This window comes from Pelodiscus sinensis, chromosome Z (assembly GCF_052426305.1).
Source record: "Pelodiscus sinensis isolate ZL-2025 chromosome Z, ASM5242630v1, whole genome shotgun sequence".
Lineage (NCBI taxonomy): Eukaryota > Metazoa > Chordata > Testudines > Trionychidae > Pelodiscus > Pelodiscus sinensis.
This window is the reverse complement of record NC_143085.1, coordinates 13909194-13935841: the sequence shown is the minus strand read 5'-3', so window position 1 is coordinate 13935841 and position 26648 is coordinate 13909194. Positions and strand designations below refer to the sequence as shown.

Below are 26648 nucleotides of genomic sequence, written 5' to 3'. Positions count from 1 at the left end.
CCCCTTTGAAAGTGGAATGTTTCTGCAAGCAGCTCCCATCCATCTAGGATTTCTCCCATGTGCAAGAGGATGAGGGGCCCAGTAAATACCATGTTACAAAATTCTCCTTGACTTCCCTGGGAGACCTGAATATGCAAGGACTAACTTTGTGAGAACTCATAGAGGAATCTTGGATACTGTGGTATTTTCATTGTTACTCTGTCTGCAGGAACAGTGGTAAAGGATGAACCTGTCTAGTGTGGCACCCTCGAGACCTGAACAGTGCTGAATTAGGGAATTTGCAGAGCCACAGAGGTCAATATTGTCTAGCAGCATTACCAACACTTCCACTTGCTAACTGGGCACTTAGAAAACATTGTGGGGTAAATTAGAGTTAAACGACAACACAGAACATGGAGAGCAAGGACTGGTGGCTGAAAACAAACTTTATGGGACTGCAGGAATCTTGGCCACACCCTGTATTAATAAAAAATCTGAAAAGAAAAGCCTCAGAACACTAGCATCATAGTAGTCAGGGATGGAGAATACCTACCAGCAGTGTTCCCTGTAAGCTGGGCACTTGGGTGGCCACTGAGGAGAGATTCAGATGCCCCCTAGCTGATTAGCAGAGCACCCACAGAGCTCATAGTTGTCAGCAAGTTTCTCCTGGTGGTAATATCTGCAGATGCCTGTGTACGTATAACAAAATTTATTCTGCACATGGATGTGAAAGATTAGGGGAAACATTAAAGGTGAAGTGATTTTTGCTATTCTAATTCTTTAAAATGACTGAGCAACTTTTTTAAAGACTAACATCTCTGCCGAATTCTAGAGAAATCACCTTGAGTTAGCTGAGGTGGTCGATCAGTCAGTCAACCAAGCAGTGGGAGTAAAGGAGTTGGATTGCATCAGGGTACTCCTGTTTCCTACCTAGTGTGGTTAGGAATCTTGTTGAGAGCAGTTTCTTCACCTGCTTGAACCTCACCAGATGTGGTTTCAGGCAGCAAGGATGCTGAACTTGTGCTAATGCAACTGTGCTGTGGTACAGTGATGCTTCATTTTTAATTTAGCCCAGCTGAGTGGAAGGGTTGTATGTGGTTAAAAGCTGTTCTGCCATGGTCCTCAAGTGATGATAAATACTAGGTACAGGTCTTTGAGAATACAGCATGTCAAGAGCACAGCCCCTTTTCGCTGTTATTTCTCCAGTGGATTCTGGTGGAAATGGCAGGTGGCAACAATACTTCTCTCCCCTGATATCAAGCATCCACGTTCCTTGAGGTTGTTGATAGAATTTGGTCTGTTTTGTTGGGCCAGACTCTAATCTCTTTTATGTGGCTATAAGTATTTTGGGATCAATTACTCCATTTAAACCAGTGTAATAGTTTCTGTGCAGCCTGCTGTTTTAACCACATGCCCCTTTAAGTGGGAAGGGGAGAGCTTTATCGGAAGTGATTAATCAGTCTTTTATATGTAAATGGTCATTTAGGGGTTTTTTTCATTGCTGCAGCAGCTTTTGAATACACCTGTGTGAAATTCTCACCAGGAGTGCCTATGAAACCTGCCAGCCAAGCCTAAAATTTCAATGTGGCCCCACCTGTTCATGTTGTGAGATCTTTCTCTGGCACAAAGACTGTGTGTTTGCACCTCCTTGCTTGAGTCAGGATTGTTACAACTTACTTTTCATGATTACGTCTCCAGTAACTCCTGCTTCATCCAGGGTTATCTCCATGAGTAGAATCTGCCTTTACCTCTCACTTCCCAGAACTCTTGGGGGAACTAGCCAAATGAGATTGTACTAATGTAGCTTAAAGAACCTAGAGGAATCCATTCTGTTTTCATGTAAAATATTCCTTGAGGTTTCCATCCTTCAGCCAATGAATAGGTAGTTAAGTAGCAATATGTACCTACCCAGATCAATATCTACTTGCCTGCCTCTATTGTGATGGATGGTGATGATGGAAAATACTAGAGGTGTCTCCACTGACCTGCCCAGAAAATAAAAAATGGCACACCCCAAGCAAATAGAATTTTGAATGGTGTGCTGTTAGATCTAGGGATGTGATAGTTTAAACAGTTCACTGATAAATTGATGCTTACTGGTTAATGTTATTGGTTATACTCTGCCCCAGCTGCCGGTTCCATGGGAACAGGGCCAGCAAAGGCTAGTGGCCTCGCCCCTGAAGAGGCTTCACTGCGGGTTCTGCAATATACTGCAGAGCCCACTGCGGATGTAACCATCTAACTGTTGAGATTTTTAGCAGTTACATGGTTATCTTTTTTATTGATTTTTTTTTACGTCCCTAGTTAGATCTGCTTCAGATTGTGCCATGCTGAATTCTATCAGCATTTGAAACTGGTAGCAAAACACGCAAGAGTGGAAAACTAAGCTACACAGGAAGGTGGGGAGCTAAAAGAAGAGCTATTGGGGAGGATGTGAGGGAACTCTTCACCATTGTGCTATATAGACTGGTTCTACCAACTCGGGGCACAATTCTCATGGAGTAAGAGCAAAATTTGGTCCTCCATACTCTGAGGCAACTGGCCCGTGGGGTGCAGCTATCATGTTATTCAGTATGGTATAAATGCCTACAGACATAGATGCTTTGCAAATGGATCATTAGTGGTACAAGGTGCAGACTGAAAATTAGATTACACTGGATGAAGGGAAGAGAAATCTACCACAGCTTTTTTTAAAATTATCCTCATCACCTCTCTCTTGAAACATTAACATCAGCCATGCCAATAAAAACAGGTGGCCTGCGCAGGAAATCTTCCAAATCGCTCTCACATTAGAACAGGAGTGCTTGTTATAGAGTCAGCTGAGGCAACCATTATTTCTAGCAGTGCTACTAAGAGCACAGATTAAGGTATAAAACAGCAGCACTTTTGCAATTTTACTGCTAGCATCTCTGCTCCATGAAGATTATTTATTATTCATTACTCTTTTTTTGGTGTTCCATAAAGTTTAAAAGATGTTTTATAAAGTTAGACATGTGCTCTGTCCTGATGAATCTGTGACCAATTTAATCTTCTACTGATTTTGCTCTTTTGCTTTTAATTGGTGGGAGAAGGTGGGCTTTCCAGGACAATAGTCCAGCAGCTCACTCAGAAGTGGAGACCTGTATGGGGCAGAGGAATCACGTACTACTTGTCAAACAATTTATAGTACATAGTTACCTTGAACAGCTATTAAGCACCAAGGGAGCATCTTTCTTTTCTTGCTGAGATGGATGACTTCTTTGCTATTTAGTGCATTACCTCGTCACTAGCTTCACAGCCATTTGGGTCTGGGCAGAAACTTCATATCTGTAATGGCCAAATCTATTTCTCTGTATTTTGGGGACACCTAACTTCTGTGCTGTCTGGTCTTCAGGGTGTAGAAATGCAATGACATGTTGGTCTCCATTCTTGTGGCAATGAGAAATATGCTCAGGTACCTTCTTCACTCCTCCACCTTCCTGTCATTGCCTTGTTACTGAGTTCTAGTACAGCCCGGGCTGGCCTTACCATGAGGCGAACTGAGGCAGCTGCCTCAGATGCCAGATTGGGGGGGGGGGGGGGGGGGCACTAAGACCCAGAGTGTAGAAAATTGTGTTTGCTGCTGGTGCATATGTATTCTCTCTGCTCTAGATGCACAGAGATGGTGGGGTGCTGTGCTGGAGGAAGGAGGGCACAGGAGACGTAACAGGCAGGCAGGAGAAAAGGTAGCATGAAGGTGTCATTTGAGCTCCCCGCCTCAGGCGCCAAAATGTTGTGGGCCAGCCCTGAGTACAGCTACTGTAGCAGTGAGCATCTGGGCTTATTGTACTGGTATCACACTGCACAGTCAGCTCTGTTGCCTTTGCTCCTCTCTTGACACAACCAGTGAAGCACACTGAGCCCAGGAGCATCACAAAATAAATGGGACGTGTGTTGCAGAGAATCTTTCTCCAGTTCTGTTCCATTCCCTCAGCACACCAGTGCCTTATTGAGCAAACTTTACAACTTAATTCTCTACTGGCAATTGCAGCAATGAAAGGGGTAGTAGATAGGAATAGTGGAGTCAAAGCTATGAAGTTTGCTAGTGTAGACATAGCCACATTCAGGCAACAGAGAGTGCCAGAGACTAAGAGGGGCACTCTCTTTCCCTGGATCCTGAGGGTATGTCTACACTAGTGCTACCACAGCACTACTACAGCTATGCTATTGTAATTCTGCCTGTATCAACAGAGCTGCTTTTTTCTGTTGCTGCCATGAATTCATCTCCCTAAACAGCCATACCTAGGTCAGTGGAAGAATTCCATTTATGTAGCTGTATCTGCACCATGGGCAAATTTAGCTTAACGGTGGTGCTAAGGGGATGTGAATTTTTCATAGTCCTGAGCAATGTAGCTGGATTGATCTAAATTTTAAGTGTAAACCACAGCTGAGAATCTAAAACCTGATTTTCCTCTCTTCCCTTGCCAACTAAACTCTGCAGCCACTGCTTCTAGGATGTCCAGCTCCTGTCTTGTGACAGTGGGATTACAGCTGCTCCCTGAGTTACGAACAAGTTACGGACCAGTGCCCAGTTGGGAAGGATGTGAAGTAGGTGAGGGGAGAACGAATGACAAGGCTGATGAATGTAGCTCTCTTGTTTATAAGTTAGTTCGTGGCTGTGAAGTCTGGATGTTGATTCTACGTGATGTAGTGGGGGTCAGGCAGGCATGTTGCTGGCGGTGGTTGCCATTGTACCTGGAGCTTAGTCTGATGGTCACAGTAGTTTTTGCAAAGTGAGACAGCTAAAGGGGAAACCTGCCTGCCTGGAGGTTTTTGACTTCAGCTTTAAGCCTACACCCCAAAGACAAAATATAATTTCTGTCCCCATGAATGGGCAAGGAATCTCCTAAACAACTTTCCACCTCTCCTTAGTCACCTGCCAGCTGTGGCATGGGGCTGTTACATGCCCACTCCCCTAGCCTGCTATCACAAGGTAAAACATAGCAAGCCAGGGCAGATAGAGGAAACCTTAATTCTTTGACTTGCTGTGGGCAAGAGTCCTTCCCTCGTGCCATCTCCCAGGACTAGAAGTCTTTCCTCTTCTTATTCAATGTAATCTTTGTGGTCCTTAAGGATCCGACCACTTCAGAATGAGCCTAAGAATTGACCTCTTTGAAAGAGGTAAATCTTAACGGAAGAACTCTGTATATCAAGGCCCAAATCTAATCTAGTGTAAGAATTTAGGAGAATTTTGCATACAAAATGGAGCTGGCAGAGAGGTGCTTCAAGCAGAGAGGTGCTACTTCCCCTCTTGCTGGATCACCCCCTACTCCAGGTCATGCCTCCATTCCATCTTTTCTCTCAATTCCTTTCCTCAAGAACCCACCCCTGCCCCGCCTCTTCCCCACCTCCTCTCGCACCCTGTCTCTGCTTCTCCTGTTCCATCCTAGAGCTTCCTGAATACCACAGATCAGCTGTTTGTGGTGCTCTGGAACAGCTGGAGGACAGGGAAGGAGTTGGTCAGTGGGACCACCAGCGAGCGGGATGTGCGAGGGAAGGCAAATGGGAGAGGGGCAGCTTGGCTGCCAGTGGGTGCTCAGCTCCCACTAACTTTTCCCTGTGGGTGCCCAGCCCTGGAACACCCATGGAGTCAGTGCCTCAGGGATGTCTCCTGCGTATATGTGCTGGGTCTGCTTAGGATACACATGCCTTTCTGAAATAAAGAAGCCATATCAAATGATTGCTTGGCTTCAGGGCTGCCTTTGTCTGATAGGTTTTGTCGAAATGCAAGTGTTAGTGAACTTGTTCAGCAAGTTGCGGGAGTGTCCATGTCTGTTGCTTGCTACCTGATTCTCCTGTCTCTTGTGGTTTTTGTTTCATGGTTCTGCTACATCCCTGGGGTCCATTGTGCTTGGCAAATATATCACAAGGTTTTCACTGCTTCATTCACAGGGGTAGCGGTAGACCAACGTGTTCTGTGTAAGAGTGCTGCTTGGGGTGGACAGCACAGGCTACCAGTGGTAGCTTGGGCTCAGCGTGAAATGGAATGCTCTATGAGTGGGCAATGTATCTTTATTTTTATAATTCTGTGTTGCTTCTATTAGCTGTTTTTCCCCTACAGCAGAAACAGCTGAGCAGAGCTTCTTGTTTCACAGTAGCTAGCAGCAAATTTCTGTAATCTGTGTGTAAATCTGCATGCGAGCTGCTGTCTCACTCCAGATTCCAGAAATGCTTTAATGCATTGCTCAGTACCCCTACTCCTAAAGCTGGGTATCGTCACATGGTTCACAGAGTTAGTGTTGGCACATGCAGCCACCATTATTTACTCAGCCCTAGCTTACTTGCAACCTGGATGTCACTGGCTTGTGCCAAAAAAAAAAAAAAAAAAAAAAAGCAAAAGAGAGCAAGAGAGAGAGTAAAGATTCTAATTCACAGGGTGCTCAAACCCATGTATTGAAGCTAATACAAACACGCTTTAAACACAGCTTTGGCTGTTAACCCTTGAAGTGGTCCATTTTAAACGGGTTCTGCACCATAGTTCCTGGACCAGTGTAAACTGGGTCAGTAAGAGTGTATGTGCTTAAATTTCACCTCTTGGATAAAATCTTGTCAATAAAATAATCTGACCTGCTTTGACTGCTATAATCTTACTGCAAAAAGCCTGATATTTCAGCATAAACATGACTTGCTTGCTAACTAGAAGAATACAGGTGGTATTGGTTCAACTCTGTTTGTTTTGGGCCTGAATCCAGCAATATCCAGGCAGAATGAAGAACCTTCTTTCTCCATTCTTTATCCTCTCCACGGAGGAGCTTTATAGCAAATGGTCCTCATTTATTATCAATCTCCTTTAAGGAAGTTTATTACAGTCAAAGTGTCTAGTAATTTCATTTTGAGGGGAGCATGTAACTTGCTTAAAAAGTGCTATAAGATCATTAACTCCCGTCTGGACAAACACACAAGGTAGACAAAAAGAACTAGAACTGTGCCAATGTATAATGTGTTGCTAGGCAAGGTTTTGAGTCCATGAGTAGCTATCAAGGTAGGCCAAGGTTTTATTCATCTTGGGAAAGCTTTGTAGTTTGTAATTTTTTTACTTTTGATGGGAAAATTATGAAATATCAACTCTGTCCCTCATAAAAATTATGCCTCACAAGTCAGGGAGGTCTGAGTAGAGTTCCCTGTGAGTTGAGCGCTTGGGCAGCAATCAAGGAGAGAATCAAATGCTGCTCAGCTGATTGGTGGAGTGCCCACAGCCAGCAGCATGTGTTTCTATTGATGGTGCACATTCACACATGCCTTGATGCATACAAAAAAATTTATTCTGCACACGGTTGAAAAAATTCAAGGGAACACTGGGTCTGAACCCAAAATCAGATGCTCTATGACCTTTCCAATCAGCCTTCCTCTTCCTGACTTATATATATATATATATCTTGCCCTCCTTTAAAAGTTTACCTCAGAGTCTTTTGGGGGGGTTACAGGAATACCCACTGGCTTCCACAGAGACAATAGTGGGGGCAGGGTGGGGGTGGTGCTGGGAGATAATGAACCCTTAACCCAAGAGGAGCTGGGGAAGGGAAAGATGTTCTGTCCTTGATCCATGTTCTGTCCTTGGTCCCCTGCTTATCAGGCCCAGACATATTGTGCAAGCGTGTACCCCAATTACAAAATTAATCCTGTCACAGCACTAAAAGTGCTTTGCAACTTCTCCTCCAATTTGAGGCAAAATATAGTTTTAATTACTTCCCTGATTTCACAAGTGGCATACCTTTTCTACAAATAGTCCTATAAAAAGACCTGTATTTAATGTCTCCTCTAAAAGATTATCCTTCCCAGTAATCCTCCTTTATTTGATTGTGGTAAATCTGAGGGAGGAGGTTCAGCAGTTGTAGGAATTGCACAAGCCTGGCTCATCTGTGTAACATTCACTTAATGGGGAGGATGCATAATTTTTTCCTTTGGACAGGAAAGGGTAGAATTATACATTTTAATTACAGCAATATTCATCCGCAACACTAATGTTGATGCTACCTACAACAATGGAGGGGCTTTTTCTCTGGGAAGTGGTAGCTACATCAAGGAAAGAATTCTTCCATCAACCTAGCTGTCTACAATGGGGAGCAGGGTGAGCTATCTGTTGTGCACAGGATGTGAAATTTTCACAGCTGTGGGTGATGCAATTAGATTGACCCAAATTTTTGGTGTGGAGCAGGCCTCTGTTTCACAGTTTTGAACCAGGGTGTAATTTGCCATGAATTTTAATCCTCAATCACTAAGGCCAGGTCTACCCTAGATCCAGCAATTCGACAACTCCAACTATGTAGAATATGTAGCTTGAGTTGGTTTACCTTAAGCCGAGCTTGCCAGCATCTCCAGAGTGAAAGGTAATGGGAGCAAATGTTCCGGTAGGCTTCCCTTAATCCTCGCAAAAACAGGAGTATCAGACACCAGTGGGGACACCCTCTGAGTTCAATTTAGTGAGTCTAGTTAAGTCTTGCTAAATTGAACTCTGAAAGATCGATCAGATCTCCTGATCATTGCAGACAAGATCTGAGACAGTAAAATTCCTAAAGAATCAATAAGCTCTTTTTTGTATGCTGAGGCCTGGTCTAAACATAAATATAAGATCAGCATAGCAACCTCACTCATGGCTGTGAACATCAGCAAAAGAAGCATCTATGCTATGGCACTACTGAATGGTAGCATCAGCACTTAGCTCTGCCACTGTAGTGTCTGTACTGCCGTCTTGCTGTGAGATTCTGTCTTAGAATAATGCACTCCCTTCCCCTTTTGTGTATAAGTGAGCTCACAACCAGACTGGCTTAATGTTATGGCAGCTCTGTGACTGAAGGATTTCAAGGTCCGGCAGTGGCAGCTTTTAAAATTGCTGCTTCAACAGCCATGCAAAAAGCATTGCGTAGAGAATGGGACTCTGAAGATTGTGGCTTGAAGCTTTTAACTACATAGAAATAATTCTACATCAGCCACAAGGGTAGTATCTAGTTGCTAGACATCCTTCAGGGGGCAAAATGAGATGAAGGTGTCCTAGGGAAAGCTATTCCCTGGCAAGCAATTTCCGGGTTCCCCTCCAAAGCTCTTCAGGTTTTTGAATTTCTGAGAAAACAACCTCCAAGGGAAGAAGAGCCAAGAGGTTTGCAAGGATTTCCCCACAATGTTCGCACACCCCTGCTCCGTGCAGCTCAGCAGTCCGAGAAGGGTTTAATGATAGAAGCCATTGTTGTCTGTGAATTAGGTAGCCGTTTGAAATGTACATTTCAATTTTGATTGCAGTTTTTTAATTGCATTTAACAGCGTCCCTGCTGGTTCTTCATTCAGCATCTGTGCAGCCACGTTCTATTGATGGCCTGTTGTGATTTCAATGGAACATCATGGGATGTACCTGGCACGTCAGGCAGCACTGGATGGAGGTGCCTTTAGCCCAATGTACCTGGCATGGTAAGCGGCAACAAAGTGGTTAACCTGCATTCTAACGCTCGTAGTTTCAACACCTAGCAAGGTGTTCCTGTTTTGCTGAAGCTTTATGCTGACCTGGAGTCCCTTTGTTTTCCTGGTATTGTCAGCACATACTGGCCTTAAGGAACCCCTGCATCCTTCACCCTCTTGTGTTTTTCTGCCCCATGTGCAGCTTTCTATGCAGCAGGTATCTGGCATGGTTTGTTATCTTTTGGGCAGGGGGACAAGGCACTGCAGGAAACCTCAAATCTTTTCACATTTCCGTGTTTCACATTTTGAGGGCAAAAGCCAGGGGTCCCTAGCTGCTGAGCTTGTTTTACCCTGTGCTCCATGTCTAGGCATCCCACTGCTGGATACCAAACCAAAAGATACTTGTGACAAAACCCAAGCCAAAGAGATTGGGTAGCAATTCTGGGGTATTTGCGTTAGTCATCAAACACTTCCCTTTGCACAGTACTAATTTCAATCCAGCAGCCCCAGTCATGGGTAATGTTCATTTCCCAACATCTTATCCTGCTGTTGGATGAGATATCAGTAAGCTACCCGTTTCTCCCCATCCCCTTCCTACTGCTTGAACTGTGCAGCCTACTCCTACTATGCGTGCTGCTCAGCCCTTGCTGTGCACCTCTCTGCCCTTGGTGTGCTTCCATGGCTAGCCTGAAGTATTTAGAGATGAAGTATGAGACTCTCTCCATGAATGCCTTGGTGCTGCATTCAGTTTCCCACCAGGATCTCCTGGTGTTCCTCCCTCCCCCCTTTCCACCTAGAGCTTTTGCTGATCCTCTTTAAAAAAAAAAAAAAAAAAAAAAAAAAAAAGAGGGAAAAAGAATAAAAAGGGGGCAATTACTGACACTGCTTCCAGCTCCAGCGCTTTGATTGTGTTCCAGGGATGGGAGGGTGCCGTTTGTGATACCACTGTCAGCATGTCCCTAGGGCTGGAGCTGAAAGCCTGCCCCCCTACATGTGTTTAATTATGTGGCATTTGCAGCTCCCCGTGGGAACCTGAGGCACCTTGGAACTGCAGGGAGGTAAGTATCCATGACAGTCCATGTTTCCTGCAGTGCAGACAGTTGTGGGACGAATACATCCTGACAAAGCACTTTTCACCCAAACCTCTCGCAAAGGGCTTAGTGATCTCACCCCCATTTTACAGATGGGGCACCCAAAGCCTAGAGAAGTGAAGTGACTTGTCCACAGGGGCAGTTGGACACGGTGCAGTCTTCTCTTTGGCAAAAAGCTAGAGATACCCAAATAAGTGGAGGGAAGAAGAAAAAACAGGGAATAAACTTCCCTCTTTTGTTTGCCGCTCTCCAGTGAACATGAAAAAAACAGAGGTGCTGGGGAGAGCCAGTAGTCAAGGAGAATGCCACCTTTTCCTTTATCTTTTAAAATGTGCATGGTGGGCTAAAGATTAACAACACCTAATTCTATACATAGTTTCTAATTGCCACTTGTTGGATTTTATCAGCAATAGGGATGTTTCAGTACTCAACGTCTCAGGGTCTATCTAGCCTCTTTCCCTGCCACACATTCTGTAAATGAAACGAGTGATTGGTGAGGTCTGCTTTGGAACAATTCTTTGCTTCACATGTGTTCCTTTTAAAATATAAACACTGTTTAATACAGTACTACAGTCTGAAACTCAACAGGGAAATCAAAGAGTGTCTCCTTCTGCCATAGGTTGCAAAGATAGTTACCGTCTGAGTTTGGTTCGGCATTTGCTTTGGAAAATTGATACAATTATCTTTTTTATGGTCCTTAAACAATTCTAAAACACTGTGGTGGGATTTCATATTTCAGCTTAAGTAGTTATTTTTTCTCACTGTTTTTATGTGTTTTGACAGTCTAATTTTAACCAATTTCCTTTCTGGAGTCTTGATGGTAAATAGAGAATTAAGTTGTTCTCACTTTGTAATAAAGCAGCAAAGCTCTTAGAGCATGTTCTTCATTGTCTTCAATGCCCCTCAGACCAGAATATGACCTAGTTTGGCTTTGAGATGCTGATTTAATACATTGATTATCAGCTCTCACAAGTGTTAAGTTTCTCAGGCAATATTGCTTCTAAAGACACTGTCAGCTGCTAGTTAGTGTAGCTTTATTTTAATGCAATTCATTGTGCATAATATCACCTTAGAAGCATAACATTTCTGTTCTCTCCTCCTTTTCCATTACCTAGATCTTGGCTGTGCAGAGTGGGGGAGGGTTCTCTGTAATGTTAAGACTCCATTTTGTTTCCCTCCTTTATGCAACATCAGGATTCTTGATGAGGTTCACACCTCTGGAAACCACATGCTAAGCAGTTGCTGTTGCTGCAGGACCACTGAAACTGGGCAGGAGCCTTCCGTTGTATTTGGGTATCTCTAATACTAAGTGATGAACATACCTCTAGTTCTGATTTGTACCAGAAAACAAAGGACTCTCCATTGTGTTCAATCATAAATTTCAGCAATAAGTCTCCTAATCAACAAAGAGAGTCTGCTCCATTTTTAAGTTTCTTTATTAATGGGAAAGCATCTGAAATCCATTTATGCTGATGCTGCTCACAACTTTTGTTTATTACTTTTCTCTAGAATGGAGCAAGTCTTCCATCATTGGTCCAAAAACAATGTTAGAGTTTGTGATGATCCACAGTTGTTGTTTTTCAGGAAGCAAGTTAGCATTCAGTATTTCTACAGTTGTAAAGCTTTAAGACCCTGTCCCCTTTCAAGCACAAACTATTTATAATAAAGTTGCAATGTTCACTGTTTATTTATTTGGAATGGCATGGGTGTTTTTTGTATTGGATCTATGCTCATACTTGTTTAGAAGCATTCTTGTGATTATGAGTAGTGCTATGGATTTCCGAATAATTCCTGTACTCATCTAGTGAAGAAGAATGACCGAGGCAGTCCTAGCCTAGGGCATTTGGTTCTGCCATGAGGGCAGGGAACTGGACTTGATGTCTCAAGATCCCTCCCAGTTCTAGTGTTCTATGATTCTAAGACGGTGCAGTCTCTCTCAGGGTGCATCCCTGTTAAGTAGGTGTTTGGTGTTAGTCCATTCTGGACAAATATCTGTAATGCATTTATGAATAGGTTCTCAGCACTTTCAGAAGATATAAAAGTAAAGTTAATGAACATGAGTCATCATCAGGTGGGATTGAACCTGGAATCTTAGGGACTAAAGCCATGAGCTTCTATCACATGAGCTAAAAGTCTCTGAGTGAGGCTGTAGAGCAGACTTCACTCTCCCTTCTCAATGATCTCAGTGCCTCTAGGTTACACAAAGAAAGGCCAGATCTACTGTAGCGGTGTTAAATTTAGATTAATTGAATAGTCAATGGGATTTCCATTGATTATTCAATTAACCCATAAGGATGCCTCCGCCTTTGAACAGTAGCAAAAGACCTACTGGGCTATTGCTACAGTTCAAAAATGGAAGCCCTGCAAAGAGCGTGGGGCTTCCTTTTGAAATGTACAACAGCCCCAGTGGAGCTCTTGTACATTTCAAAAGCAGAAGCCCCACAGAGAGCATGGGACCAGCCAGGGACTTCCACTGGCCCCACACTCCCTGCTGCGCCTGGGACTTGGAAATTTACAAGAGCCCAAGTAGGGCTCTTGTATATTTCAAAAGCAGAATCACAGCAGAAGCCGCAGGAGCGGAGACCGTTTCAGTCCCCAGTCACGCTGTTTCCTGCTGTGCCTCTACCTCCCCTGCCCCCTGCGGAGATGGTGCTGGGGGGAACCGGCTTTTAAACCAGCTTCTACTCACCCCTCCACCCCCTGTTGCTGCCTTTCTCTGATAGAGGCAGCAAGGCGAGGGGAAGCAATCACTCACATCACTAGTTGACTATCCAATAAGCTTCTGCTTATCAGATGGTCAACTGGTCTCTTACATCCCTAGTCAATACTACAAATATCCACTGGCATAGCTATGCCAGTCGGGTGTGGAGAGGTGTGACCTCTGTCCCAATGCAGCTGTGCCACTTGATTTTTGCTGGTATAGCGTATTATGCTTGTGGGGGTGGAATAAGCTATATAGGTTGAATCTCTCTAATCTAGCACCCTGGGACCTGACTTGGTACCAAGCCAGAGAATTTGCTGAACCACAGGAGATCAATATTGTCTAGCAGAATTACCAACACTTCCACTGCTTACTGGGCTCTTAGAAGACATCTAGGAGTAAATTGGAGCTAAATAACAGCACAGAACACAGAGCCAGGACTGGTGGTTGTAAGCAACCTTTATGGAACTGTGGGAAACTTGGCCAAACCCATGATAGGCAAACATCCAGCTAACTGACTCATGCCAGACCATGGATGTTGCTGGAACAGAGAGTGCTGGTCTAAAGAATTTCAAACAATCCCAGTAAAAGTGCAGTTTTGCCAATCTAAGTTGTGTCCATTTGCTAGGAGATTTTTGCTTGTACAGTATTCCGATATAACTATACTGGCAAAATGCTCTGAGACCTGGCTTGTAACAGTTCTGCTCCATGGAATTCATGACTACACCGTTGCTTCTCAATCAACAGGAATTTCTATGGTGGGGAACTTTTTAACCTCTTAGGTTGTATTGGAGTGCCTTGATTTGAAAACTGACAACTGGTTTTAAAATCTTCGACCCTGTCTGTGCTACTGCATTACTTCAGAAATCTCACTCTTTATTTTTCATGATAAAAAGTAACAGAGAGGTAGCCGTGTTAGTCTGATCATGGTAAAAAAAAAAAAAAAAACTTTATTTTTCATGGGTCCTACTAAATAACACTGTGTGGTAGTAATTATTTAATACTTGTGATACTTATGCACAAAGACAGGTAAGGAAAACTGAAGCTCTGTAATAAGTGGGGGTTATTAAAGAGCATGCACCATGCAAAAAAAACTAAAAATTACAGACTTAGTGAGGAAGGTCATATGTGTATTTTCAAATCTCGACAATAAGAATTAAAAATTCAACTCTCTCTCCCCCAGGTACAGTTTGCCCATTTAGGATAAATCTGAGTGGTAGCTGGGCTGGGTTGTATCTGTAAAAATAACGAGGAGTCCTGTGGCACCTTAAAGACTAACAGATTTGTGGGTAATGATGCATCTGACAAAGTGTTTTTTACCAAAGTGGGCCAAGGCACTCTCCATTGTTTTTACCATTTAGGGTACTTATTTCCATAGTTAGTATTTGTGCTGTAACACCAAAATGAATATCTCAGTTACTTCAAGTGAGGCTTCCACAGCAAGTTCCCTGATTTCATTTGATATGATTTAATCAAAAGTCTTTCCTCTGAGCAACTGCAGCAGCTCTTTGGTCTCTGCAAAGCCTAATATCAGACAAGCATTTGCAATTCAGGTGTAGAGCACATACTGTGCATACAAATTTGCGTGGACATCACTATATTCAAGTGACGCAAACTGTGAAATAAATTGGGTTTTAGTTCAGTAACCTATGAAATTTCTCATTTGTCTGGCTAGGCAAGATCTTTTATTGTGCCTCATTTCCCTTTCCACAGATCTCCTTTATGGAATAGCTTAAAATCTCTCTTTTTGGATTCGGGTGCAATGTTCCTTGTAAGCTGAGTGCTTCAGCAGCTATCCAGGAGAGATTTGAATGCTGCCCAGATGATTAGCAGAGCTTCCACAGTCGGGAGTATGTGTTTTTACCGGTGGTGCACATCTATACTCCCTTTGGTGCACAAAAAAATTCCACACACAGATGGGAAAAAATTAGAGAGAACACTGGTGGGATAGTACACATAAAACAGCAATCATACTATTAGTGAGGACAGTGTAACCAGCTGACCATTTTCTCTGCCAGAGTAATAGATACTTATATATATATGTTGCATTTAGAGATGATCTAAGTAATGTTTTCTCCCCTTCCCTTTCCATATGGATTGTTAACATAGAAGTTAGTCATAGTTTACATGACTAGATGATAAATGTTGGTATTTGGTGCCTGGGTGGTGTTCTTCTATTTAATAAGGAGTTCTGCAAGCAAGCCATGAAAACCAGACAAATTGGATGTGTGTTGCAACTCTCCATTGTGGCAACTCTCCATTGTGGCTAATTGCAGCATACAGAGTTTTTAAAATACTTGTCAGTATTAAATAGTGGAGATCCTGGTCTCCTAGGGCTTTCTTGCAGCTCTGACAGACAGAAATGCCACATGCGGAGGGGAGAAGAAATGAATAATTACTGTTTTGCTCAAGCTTGTATTTTATTCCTTGTCCTCCACCCTTTCCAACATCCACCCAGCGGAGATGACAGCCACCAGGGGCCCCAGGGAAAAATGTGGGGGATGGCTCTGCACCCCAAGAAGGGTTGGGGCCTTGTGTAGTTTGTCCTCCCGCCTCTGCCCGCAGAGGCACGCAGAGCAGCACTCTGGTAGCAGTTCAAAGGGGGCCTCTGCTGCCACAGTAGCACCAGTGGCAGCCAGGTCCTCCAGGCCTCTCTTTGTACTCTTCTCCCCAGTCTACAACACTTCCCCTTCCCCCCTATCAGCAGGCCTGCAATCACCCATCTCTGAGAACAGTGTTAAACTTCTGCACAGTAGAGGCTGAATTCACCAGTACGCTCTGTGCAGTCTCAGCAACAAAAGGCAGCCAGAATGTACCAGTGAATATAGCCCTAGATTTTTAAATATATATAAAAAGTGTGTGCATACATGCACTGGATTGGATGAACATGGATATTGAACATGGCTTGAAAATTTGACCAAACACCTACTCGCTGTCAGATCAACATACTAACCAGATGTAAAAAATGAATCTTGTTGAAGAGTCAACTAAACGCTTTGCAGACTGTGAGCAGCAGCGGAGGTACTGAAAAAGCAGCCTCTTAGCAGAAAAGAAAAGCTTTGCACTGGCTTACTTTTGGAAGACTTTCTGTACAGCCAGAAGGACTAGAAGTTCAGCTGTTCAGTGAAAGCTTGCATAGCATAGAAGTGAATGGCACAGGCCCACTGCCCTTGCCAGGAACCCTTAGGGTTTCCAGGTGTCCGGTATTTGTGCTGTTTGTCCGGTAAAAAAAAAATCAGAGAATATTGGACATGTGCAATGTCCGGTATTCGCTGATTTTTCCAGCTGTGCACTGTGGGCGGAGGGAGCGGCTGGAAGGCAGGGCCACGATCAGTGCCCCCGCCAAGCTTCTGCGCAATCACAGGCTCCCAGCGCCGATGGCGGCCCCGACTCCCAGCATGGGAGTCCCAGCTGGTAGGCGGAGCCGCAATCACCGCTCTGGGCTCTTCAGAACCCTAGCCTGGGTGGAGGGAGTGGCTGGGAGTCTGGTATTTTTTGGGAGACCATCTGGCAACCCTACTTACCATTCATCATTATCTAGGGGTAAAATGGATTTTTTCAAGCCCTTGAGATTAACAGCATCATTCAAAAAAAATTTCCACAAGATTTAATCCAGCTGGATGAGATGGGTCATACTGTGGTAAGAGGAAGCACAAATAACAAAAAACATGAACTTGTAACTAGCAGACTAAGCTTAAAAAGAGAATGCCACACCCTTTACTGCTAGCAGAATATCGCTATGTTCAAGGCTTATTTCCTTGGAGAAAGTCATTAAATGATAGACAGGACATCTGGGCTGGGAGTGGGAGAGAAGCTTGTAATACTGAGAGAACTAGTGGAAGCAGGTTTTCAAGACTATTCTGGATGGCATATGAGCAGGGAGGGAACTGTGGGTCTGTCTACACTGCACTCCGAAATAGCTTATTTCGAAATAGCACGTCTACACTACCAGGAAGCCTCAGAATTAGCCCAAGGCAGTCTTCCCTAATGTGGACGTGCTACCTCGATTTAGAGTCCCAGGAGGCACTGGGGAGTAATTAATTTGAATGGGCCTCGGGAGGAGCTATTTCAAAATAGCAGCAGTGGAGTATCCACACTGCTGCTGCTCCAAAATGGCTATTTCGAAATAAGCGTTATTCCTCGTGGAACGAGGTTTAAGAAGTCGGAATAAGCCATCCGTTATTTCAGATTTATGTCAAAATAATAGAATTCATGTATAGACGCTTGCAGTGTTATTTTGGAATAACAGTCGTTATTCCGAAATAATGCTACTCTGTAGACACACCCTGTTTGAGCAAGATGCAGACCAATGAGAAGGGGAATATTTTGGAGTATTCTGTAGATTTCTCAGCACATTGGAACCTTCAGACTTTGCCAACCCCTGATGCTTCTTTTCCTTTAGAAGTCTAAGGTTTGGTCTACACTCCATTCCTGTATTGCTTTAACTATACTGATTTGAAAACTATTGTTAAATTGGTACAGCTCCTACAGTGGCCATAGTTAGATCCATGCAAAGATACCTATAGTAATAAGCTTTTCTGATAGAAGACACCTTTATACTGTGTGTGTGTCAGGATTGTATTGATTTGGCAACATCAATGTAATATCACAGAATTAACTGAAATAATTAAATTTGTACAAAAATGGTGTGGAACAAGTCGAAATCACAGAAATGGTTAAAAGCATGAATACATTCTGGCAGATGCTATATATCCAAAAGAATACAGCCAGTGCTTTTATGGCCTCCAAACACCTTACTTAATTCTCCGGTCTCACTTTTCATGTTACATACAGCTGATTTTTGGAGGCCAGTCCTTATTCAAAGACTTCAATATGAACTCTCCTTGGGTAAGAGCATATTATTGAAGAGAGTGGTTTTATTCCAGATATGGGTAAAAAGTTAATTGGAATTAATTCTTGAGGTTCACCAGAGGGAGAAAAATGGAGGCTAACGTAGAAATTAATTAACCAAAGTATAGAGAGGGTGTTGACAAACAAACTTTTTTAATGTTTGGTGTTTAGTAGAAATTAGTAAATTTATGCAACTATCTATACAAATCACAATTTTTTTTTGGGGGGGGGGGAGAATTTACACTTCAATCTGAAGGAAGTTCATTAACACCAAGCCAGTTACCCAAAATAATTTGGCTGGGAAGGAATAGGGACTTTTTAAAATAGATGTCAGGGAAAAGCCTTCACAAAATTTGAATGCTGAAATCAGTGAAATAGAGGATTGGATTCTTTGTGTATGAAATCCAGCTAATGAAGTAGAAAAGGAATTGGAAATCCAGATAAGTGGAATCTTAATACCCCCCTGCAATGCATTTCAAAAGATGAAAATAGTGCTTGGAAAGTCAGTGGATATTTATGATGATCAAAAGTCAAAGATGCTGTCAACATTAAAAATCCACGTATACTGGGGGAGGAGGAGGAGAAAAGAGAGAATGACATGAAATAGGTAATTAATCTATTTCAACAAAAATCTTATGTACTATTACTTCATTTAAATTATTGATGAGCTTTTTAGCCATAGTAACAAGAACATTTAGCACTTTAAAGAATTTTAACAATGCTAATTAATTTGGAGCACTGATTTTTGTTGTTCTTGTCTTCAGGAGAACCAGGCGGAGGATTTGAACTGGGAGAAATTTTTAAACTCACACTTGATATGTCTAAAAGCCACCCCTACCCAATTTCTTACCTCAGCGTAATTAAATTGCTTTGCATATGGAATCAATTGCTGCATGTAATATCTTTAACCCAAAAGACACAAATCATATATTTAAAGCAATGAAAGCTGCTGTTGATGTTAAATATTTTATGTTTCAAATATACAAATAATGGTGAATCAGCTTGCTTTTTTTCCCCAACTCCCCCTTCCATTGCTTCTCTGCTGATGCCTTTGGATAAGTAGCTTCAGCATATAATGATTGTTTACACGCACACCCCCACACACACGCACACCCACACACACATCCCTCTCCTTCTCCCTCCTGAGGCTTTACAATGAGAAATGTTTCTCATTGTATTTTTAGTAGGAGCCCAGCTTGCAGTTCTGGAATGCACCCAGAATTCCTTAGTCAGTGTCAAACCTAATGTTAAACAGCAGTCTTTTAACCCACTTTGTTAAACACAAGTTTGTCCAAGTGGAAGCGGTGAGTTCACAGACGTGTTCTCCTGTCTTGCAGGTGGTAAAGCGAAGGTGAGAGGAAGAGAAGTTGGAGATGGAACTGCCAAATCATGCCAAACAACTGCTACTGCAGCTGAACCAGCAACGAGCCAAAGGTTTCCTCTGTGATGTGATTATTGTGGTAGAAAATGCCCTGTTTCGTGCCCACAAGAACATCCTGGCAGCCAGCAGCATGTATTTCAAATCCCTCGTCCTGCATGACAACCTAATTAACTTAGACACGGACATGGTGAACCCCACTGTGTTCCGACAGATCTTAGACTTTATTTATACTGGGAAGCTCTTAACGACTGACCAGCCTGGTGAACAGAACTTTAATGCTCTTCTCACCGCAGCAAGCTACCTCCAACTGCACGACCTAGCAGCTCTCTGCAGGAAGAAGCTGAAGCGGAATGGGAGGTCTTTCTCTGGCAGGGCCGGTGGGCCCAGTATCGGGAGACCTCCCAGGAGTCAGAGGCTTTCTACCACTTCAGTCATCCAAACTCGTTATTCAGGGTCAACTGAGGGGATGAAGGGCTCACACTCAAAGGAGCTGCCAAAGGGAAAGGTCTCTGACGATGAGATCTTCATCAGCAGCTCTAACCAAGAGAACTCTCACTCCTTAAGCCGGGGAGCCAACAAGAACAGCAGTGGTGGTGGCAGTGCAAATGGAAGCAATGGTGACCAGGAGCTTGGCCTTGACTTGTCCAAAAAAAGCCCATCGCTCCCCATGGCAGCCTCCCAGGATGACACGCAGCTCAGCGAAAGCCAGCATGGCTCTCCCCAATCTGCCTCAGCCCCTGCAGCCAACAGTGCCTCATCTTTCGACGAGTCTGCCGCCGGAGCCCCCCACAGTGCAGCAGACAGCAGTGAACCCATGGAGATGGACATGAACGAGGAGACTCACTCCCTGGCGGAGAGTGGCCAGCGCAAGAGCCTCCGGCACGCTGCACGCAAAAAGGAGTGGATCAAGAAAGACAACGCTTTTGACCGGAATGAGGGGATCAAAGGTGGCGAGGAAAGCGAGGGGCTGCCCAATGGCATCCTGATGGGTCCCTTGTCCAAGTCGGCCGAGCGGAACCTAAGCAACGCCTATGGCCCGGAGCAGGCATTCCAGTGTAGAGAGGAGATTGAAAATGGCAAGGAGATGAGTGATGACAGTGGCCAGAGTGAGTGTGAAAGTGGTGGGCACACCAGTGCCAACTACGTTTACCGGCAGGAGGGGTTTGAGCCTGTGGCCTATGGTGACAACCTGTACGTCTGCATCCCCTGTGGCAAGGGCTTCCCTAGCTCTGAGCAGCTCAATGCCCACGTGGAGACGCACACCGAGGAAGACCTCTACATCAAGGAGGAAGGCACATATGATGATAAGGAGGAAGCTGAGGATTTGTCCAACCCTAACCAGCCCTACACTGCAGAGTCCCGGCCCTTTAAATGCTCCATATGTGAAAAGAGCTACAAGGATCCGGCCACTCTGCGGCAGCACGAGAAGACTCACTGGCTGACACGGCCCTTCCCTTGCAACATCTGCGGCAAGATGTTCACGCAGCGGGGTACCATGACACGGCACATGCGCAGCCATTTAGGGCTCAAGCCCTTTGCTTGCGAGGAATGCGGGATGCGCTTTACCCGGCAGTACCGACTGACAGAGCATATGCGTGTCCACTCAGGAGAAAAACCCTATGAATGTCAACTGTGTGGTGGGAAATTCACCCAGCAGCGCAATCTGATCAGCCACCTGCGAATGCATACCTCTCCCACATAAGCCAAAGACTCCAGAATGAGCTTCGAGCCCATCCGCAGTGATTTACCTTTCTGTAAACTTGCTGCTTAAGAAGGCAACTCCCCTCCTTTGTTCGGTCATGGGCAGCCTAAACAAATGTAGCTTTAACATTTTTTATAAAAAGACAAATGTAGGTCCACAGCGGAGCTGATGCCATTCACAAATCATTCCCCACCCCTTCCTTCCCACATCTCAGTGGTGTGGCAAGAAATGCCATTTATTTTTGTGGGTGTTGATTTGGCCACTCTTCTTTTGATCCCCACACCCAGGTAACAGGAGTGAGGCCTCCTGACTATTGGATGGTAAGTAGGAATGGAGAGAGAAATTATATTGCCCAAAGGGAGATTGGATCAAGTTGGGCTGTACCAACCCTTTATTCACCTCTTGTTGGTACTCCTGTAGAGCTTTATAGACATTGATCAAGTGTTATTTCCTGCATTAATGAAAAGTGCAAGTGGAATTTGTCATCCACTGGCTACTCTGTGAGCTTTGCCTTTTGTGCTCGTGTTACAATATTGTCACAACCAGACTCAATAAGGGCATTTCTTGCCACTCCTTTTTTTTCTTTTTTTTTTTTTTAAGGAACCCCATTTTCCAACAGCCTAAGTGGCTACAAAGTATTGGTTTTTCTGTGCCCAGGGCAGAAGCTGTGGACTGACTGTAACAGGGTTGGCAGCCCCTTTAAATTCTATGGGAAGCTGAGATGGTGATGGGAGGTATTTATCCTTCCCTGTAAGGTGGAGTTGGTTAAAGCAGTCTACCTAGGTGTGTGCCTAGTAGTGTTTCGGATGGCAACACGTTCTTTTTCCTGTTGGGGTTTAGTCTTTAACCTTGGAATACCTAGCCACATGCCTCATTCCTCCTCTTTACCTCTGCAGCCTCACCCATGACTGAACAGGGGTGTGGATGCCCTGGGAATTTCTTTCAGTGAGCAGGGGGTCGTCTTTACTTTTCTAGTAGTTTCGTATGAATATTCTTTGCTTAGCGGTACTTGTTTTATTAAAGGAAAAACCATTGTAATGTTTATGTGAATGTTTGAACTGGAAGGTCTGAGGTTAATTCTTGGGGTGGGTGGGGTAGAGAAGGGTTTTGATGTAGGCTGGACTTGCTACAAGTTCCTTAGGTACTTTTTATTTTATTTTTTTTGGTTTTTGTTTTGTTTTGTGTGTGTGTGTGTATGTTTTTAGCTTTCCTCCCTCACTAAAGAGCGAGTCTGTGTGAACAGACCCGTTACCTTGCTACCTCTTGAATTCATGAGAACAATAAGATGGTTAGTGAAAGATTAGGCAGGTTTTTTTTTCTTTTATTGTAAGTAAATGTATAAAGTAGAAGCTAAATTAAAGTCAAGGGATTTTTTCCACCCTGTCCTTCCATCAAAAGTCAGCTAGAAAAATGTTAAAACAAAGCACGGCCAAAGACAAAAATTTATTAAGCCAGAGACCCCAGTGGATAGATGCTTAGAATGGTTCACTCAGCAAACTCTTGGCTTCTTGAAGTCACTTTTAGGTAAAAGGAAGGAAACTTCTTAGAGCTTCTGGGCCCTTTCCAGTTTTGTTTATTGAACCTGGATGCTATGGAAAAAAGGCCCCTTCATCCTCCATTCTCCCAGCACATCTGGGTCAATGTGTAATCACCTGGCAGGACAGAGGGTGAGGGGAATAGCAGCCTATAACTTACTAGAATCCAGAGTGCAATAAGATGGGGAGGAAGGGGGAAAAAAACCAAAGTGTTTCATATCCTCCCTTTCAGAAAATTTCTCTCTCTCACACACACACAGACACACACACACAATGAAAAAAAGCAACAAAATCTTTTTGTAACATCTGCCTAAGACATCACAGCCAACAGCTGCTATTGGTTTAGGAGAAAAAAGAATTTAGCCTGCCAATTCTTGGCCCCTTGACTTTGTTGGCATGCCCTTGTGGAAAGCTATGACTTATTTCAAGCCTCCCATGACTGGTGGAGTGTGGTGGTAAAAATTCACAGCCAGTAGAATCATCTTCTGAGCTGAGTAAGGTTTACACACTCCCCAACCATCCTGGCTCAAAACCATTGTCCTTTTTATTCCTAGGGTTCACTGAACCCTGCATGTCGTCTTCAAAAAAAAAAAAAAAAACCTTTTTATGTTTAGACCAAAAAAAAAAAAAGAAAAAAGACAAGTGAGCATGTTCAGTTAAAACAAAATAATATAAAGCTTCATTGTCACTCGGGTTTTTCTGTTAAGATAGATCAGTCCATAAGTTGTTTCTGGGGTCATTTGAATGAACTGAGGACACTGGAATCCAGGCTCCATGTAATAGACAAAACCAAACCTTGCTGAGCCTTGGCCTGGTATCATGTTCCACCGAACACTCTTGCCCCCCTCCCCCACCTTTGACCTCCCCATCTCTTCTCACACAACCCTGGTTATTCTAGTGCCATTGTTTTGTTACCCTAGACTGTCAATGTAAGTCAAGGGGCACCAGTAGGAGGAATGTATCTCTTGATTAGTGTGCTGGGTTTCAGTGTCTTTAGCATTTCCATTAAAAAAAAAAATCTTCCTCTGAGACCTTGCCAAACCCTGCTGAGACTGTCCCTTGAAACATTTGAATAGTGAAGGCCTCATCTATCCACCTTCTCCTCAGAGAAGGCTTGAGCTGGGCCAAGGAACACCAGTGCTACATTAGCATCTAGGATTTTTTTTTTAATTCCTCCTCTTCCACTTTTTCCCCCACCATCTAAAAGCCCTAAGTGGAAATGAATCCCGCATTGGTTTAGAGTGCAGACCAAGAAGAATACTCATTGCTACTGGCTGGCTAAGAAACCACCAGTCCAGAGTTTCAAAATGATTTTTCAGCTCTTTTGTACAGGAACACACAGCTGTGGATGAGATTTGCTCCTTGCATTGTTGGGCTTTGTTTGTTTGTTGTGGTGCTGCAGTTTGCTGAGCTGCATCTGTCACACACTCCCAACTCTCTAATGTGCTAGTGGGGACTGGCCAGGCTCTAAATTCGTAGTGCAAAGCTGGCAGTGGGGACAAGGTGTGTGTGTGCATGTATGCGTGTGTGGGCAGAATCCAGCTTTAGGAAACTAGCTCAAGCAACGACTTACTGAGCCAAAACATGGAGTAGCCCAGCCATGCAGAGAGTACGAAGAGCTAGGCATTGTTATTGAGCAGATACCCCACTCCCTCTTGTTTGATTAGACTTACAGGCATGTGTGGTAGGTGTTTTTGTCGTCGTCGTCCCCCCCCCCCCCCCCCCCCCGGTCCGGCCCTGGTTTGTTTCTTAAACCTTGAGAATCATTTTGAAGTTTCAGGACCCAATGCTATATTTTTTTTTCAAAGTAGAAACTCCTTTTTTAATTTTATTTTTCTCCCCTCAGCACTTAAACAATACGACATAAAGTCTGTGTACAGCAAGAGTATTGTACAAAAGGAAATTTTCTTTTTCAAGTAGATGTGTAGAGGTGTGTTCCATAGACTGAATAGAAACAACATTTTCCAAATTGTGACAGTAATAATGGTGAATAACTAATAATACTCAAAACTTCAGGGACTGTTTGAGGCCTGCTTGGAGGCCTAGACACTCAACTGCATTTATACGACATAGTATTGTATCAAACATGTTTCTGTATTTTAATGAGAAAGCAAAACACTAGTTTCATATTTAAGATTTTAAGAGTTTTAGGGTTGGGGGGAGGGAGTTACATTTTTAAATTTTTTTTTATTTTGTTTTTTGTTTTTTTTTAAAGATACACAAAGAGCCTCAAGAGGAATAAAACAATTTAAAAACAAAATAATAGAGGCCAGGCAGCTTAAATATATGCGTTAGTCACTTAGTTCCAGAATGTTTTCGGAGTAACAGGATAAAATAGCAGAAGTTGTATAAAAATAAAAAGAGCTCATACCCAAATTCACAAAACTATTTTTTAAACCAAAGCACATTTGAATGAGTATGGAACCTCACTTGGCTCAGAAAAATACTAATATATTTATCTCATTGTTTACATAAACTTTTACAGTTTCAGACCTCAACAGATCTAGGGGCCAGTCAAAATTAATCTTTGCTTTTTCCATTGGTTTGTCTTTGAAGGCTATGGCAACATTTCTTAAACTAGTAGCATGCAAAAAAAGAGTAATTTATTAAACAAACTGCATTCCAACACTACTTAGGTTTTGGGAGATGTAATTAGGGAAATGGTTTTGTTTTTTTTAATTTTTTTGTCCTCAGAGCCCATAAGAGATACTACATCAGCAGGTTTATGTTCAGCATGGAATCTTTGTTGAGAGGGTGGTTTCTAATGCTTCTGATGTTCCATTGCAAAAAGTAAATTCCAGAGTCTATCATCAACAATTAGGGTAGAATAGGCCTTGGTCTGTGCCAATGGGAAATGGGTGTAGAAAGAAGTGATCAGTTATTAGTCCTAAATAGCCTGACTCTTCTCTGAGGGTCTGGCTGTGTTACCAGCAGATTGGGGAGAAATGAGAGAGACCCTAGAAAAGAGAAGCTAAAGCTGCTCTATCCAGTACGTTTCCCTAACATGGCCACAAAAACTGGGCTAATCTCACATTCTATCTCCTTATTGGGAGCTGCCAAAAAAAAAAAAAAAAAAAAAAAAAAGCCAAGCCCTGCGCCGGGGGATAGCTAGCAGAAGCCACAAAGACTATAGGAGACACCAAAGAGCTCTTGCCACACAGCAGCTTCTGTGAGTCCTTGTTGCTGTGGAAAAGAAGGGAAAGTGAAACTTTCAACTGGCCCTCTGCACTGAATAAAAACTATTGCAGAGACCACAGAATTCCCTGTTGGAATGAAGAGGCCAACTGGGTAGATTTAATGGTCTGGATTGAGGGCAGCAGTATATTGTACATATAGTGTTCTTCCGACATTCAGTATAGTTCAGAAGCATGAGCCAAACTGGACTGTTTTAGCCTTCTGTGAACTAAGATAGCTCTACTAATTCACTCCAAACCTTTATATCTTGTGTAGAAAAGCCCAGTCAAGACCCTTATGGAAACATATGTTTGAGTTGCATGTTAGAATAGTCTAAAGATTGCCAGTGATGATGGGTTGTTAAAATACCGCTGAAGCCAAAAAAGAAAAAAAAAGAAAAAAAAAAGAAAGCTGAAAAGGCTTCCCACCCATAATCTTGATTCTCTCTCTTTTTAGTTTATAAAATTTGACACCAGTGCCACCTCAGACATCTGAGGTAGGCTGATGGAAAATGAAATATTAATTTTGCCTGGTCTTAATATCTAACAAAGATGGTGCAAACACTATTTGACAGTGTTGTTTTTTGTATCAATATGTATGTGCAGTAATGAATGTATTTATTTCTCAGATTCTGTATGCACAGTTTTGCAATGAAATTCAGAACAGTTGCAAACACAAAGATGTGTCCACAGGGTCTTCTCTACAGGATTTCAAAAAGAAAAAAAAAGAAAAAAAAAAGAAAATATATTAAAAATAATCTCAGAGACTGTCAGCATAGCCATAAACCATAACCTGTGAAGACAATACAAAGACTGGACTTTTGTAGCTT

General features: G+C 43.2%; 1 protein-coding gene across 15 annotated transcripts in view; it reads left to right on the top strand.

The window, feature by feature from the left end:
- HIC2 (HIC ZBTB transcriptional repressor 2) overlaps nucleotides 1-26331 on the top strand; it is a 135368-nt gene extending 109037 nt beyond the window's left edge. For 11 of the 15 annotated variants that reach the window (XM_075898249.2, XM_075898253.2, XM_075898265.2 and 8 more), the window contains 2 exons: nucleotides 9253-9396; nucleotides 19365-26331. In XM_075898249.2, coding sequence (XP_075754364.1) covers nucleotides 19401-21110 — 1710 coding nt within the window. In that variant the 5' untranslated portion in view covers nucleotides 9253-9396; nucleotides 19365-19400 and the 3' untranslated portion in view covers nucleotides 21111-26331. The remainder of the gene's footprint in view (nucleotides 1-9252; nucleotides 9397-19364) is intronic. The other 4 variants (XM_075898269.2, XM_075898261.2, XM_075898266.2 and 1 more) reach the window with 1 other exon arrangement.
- Nucleotides 26332-26648: the final 317 nt, after the last annotated feature.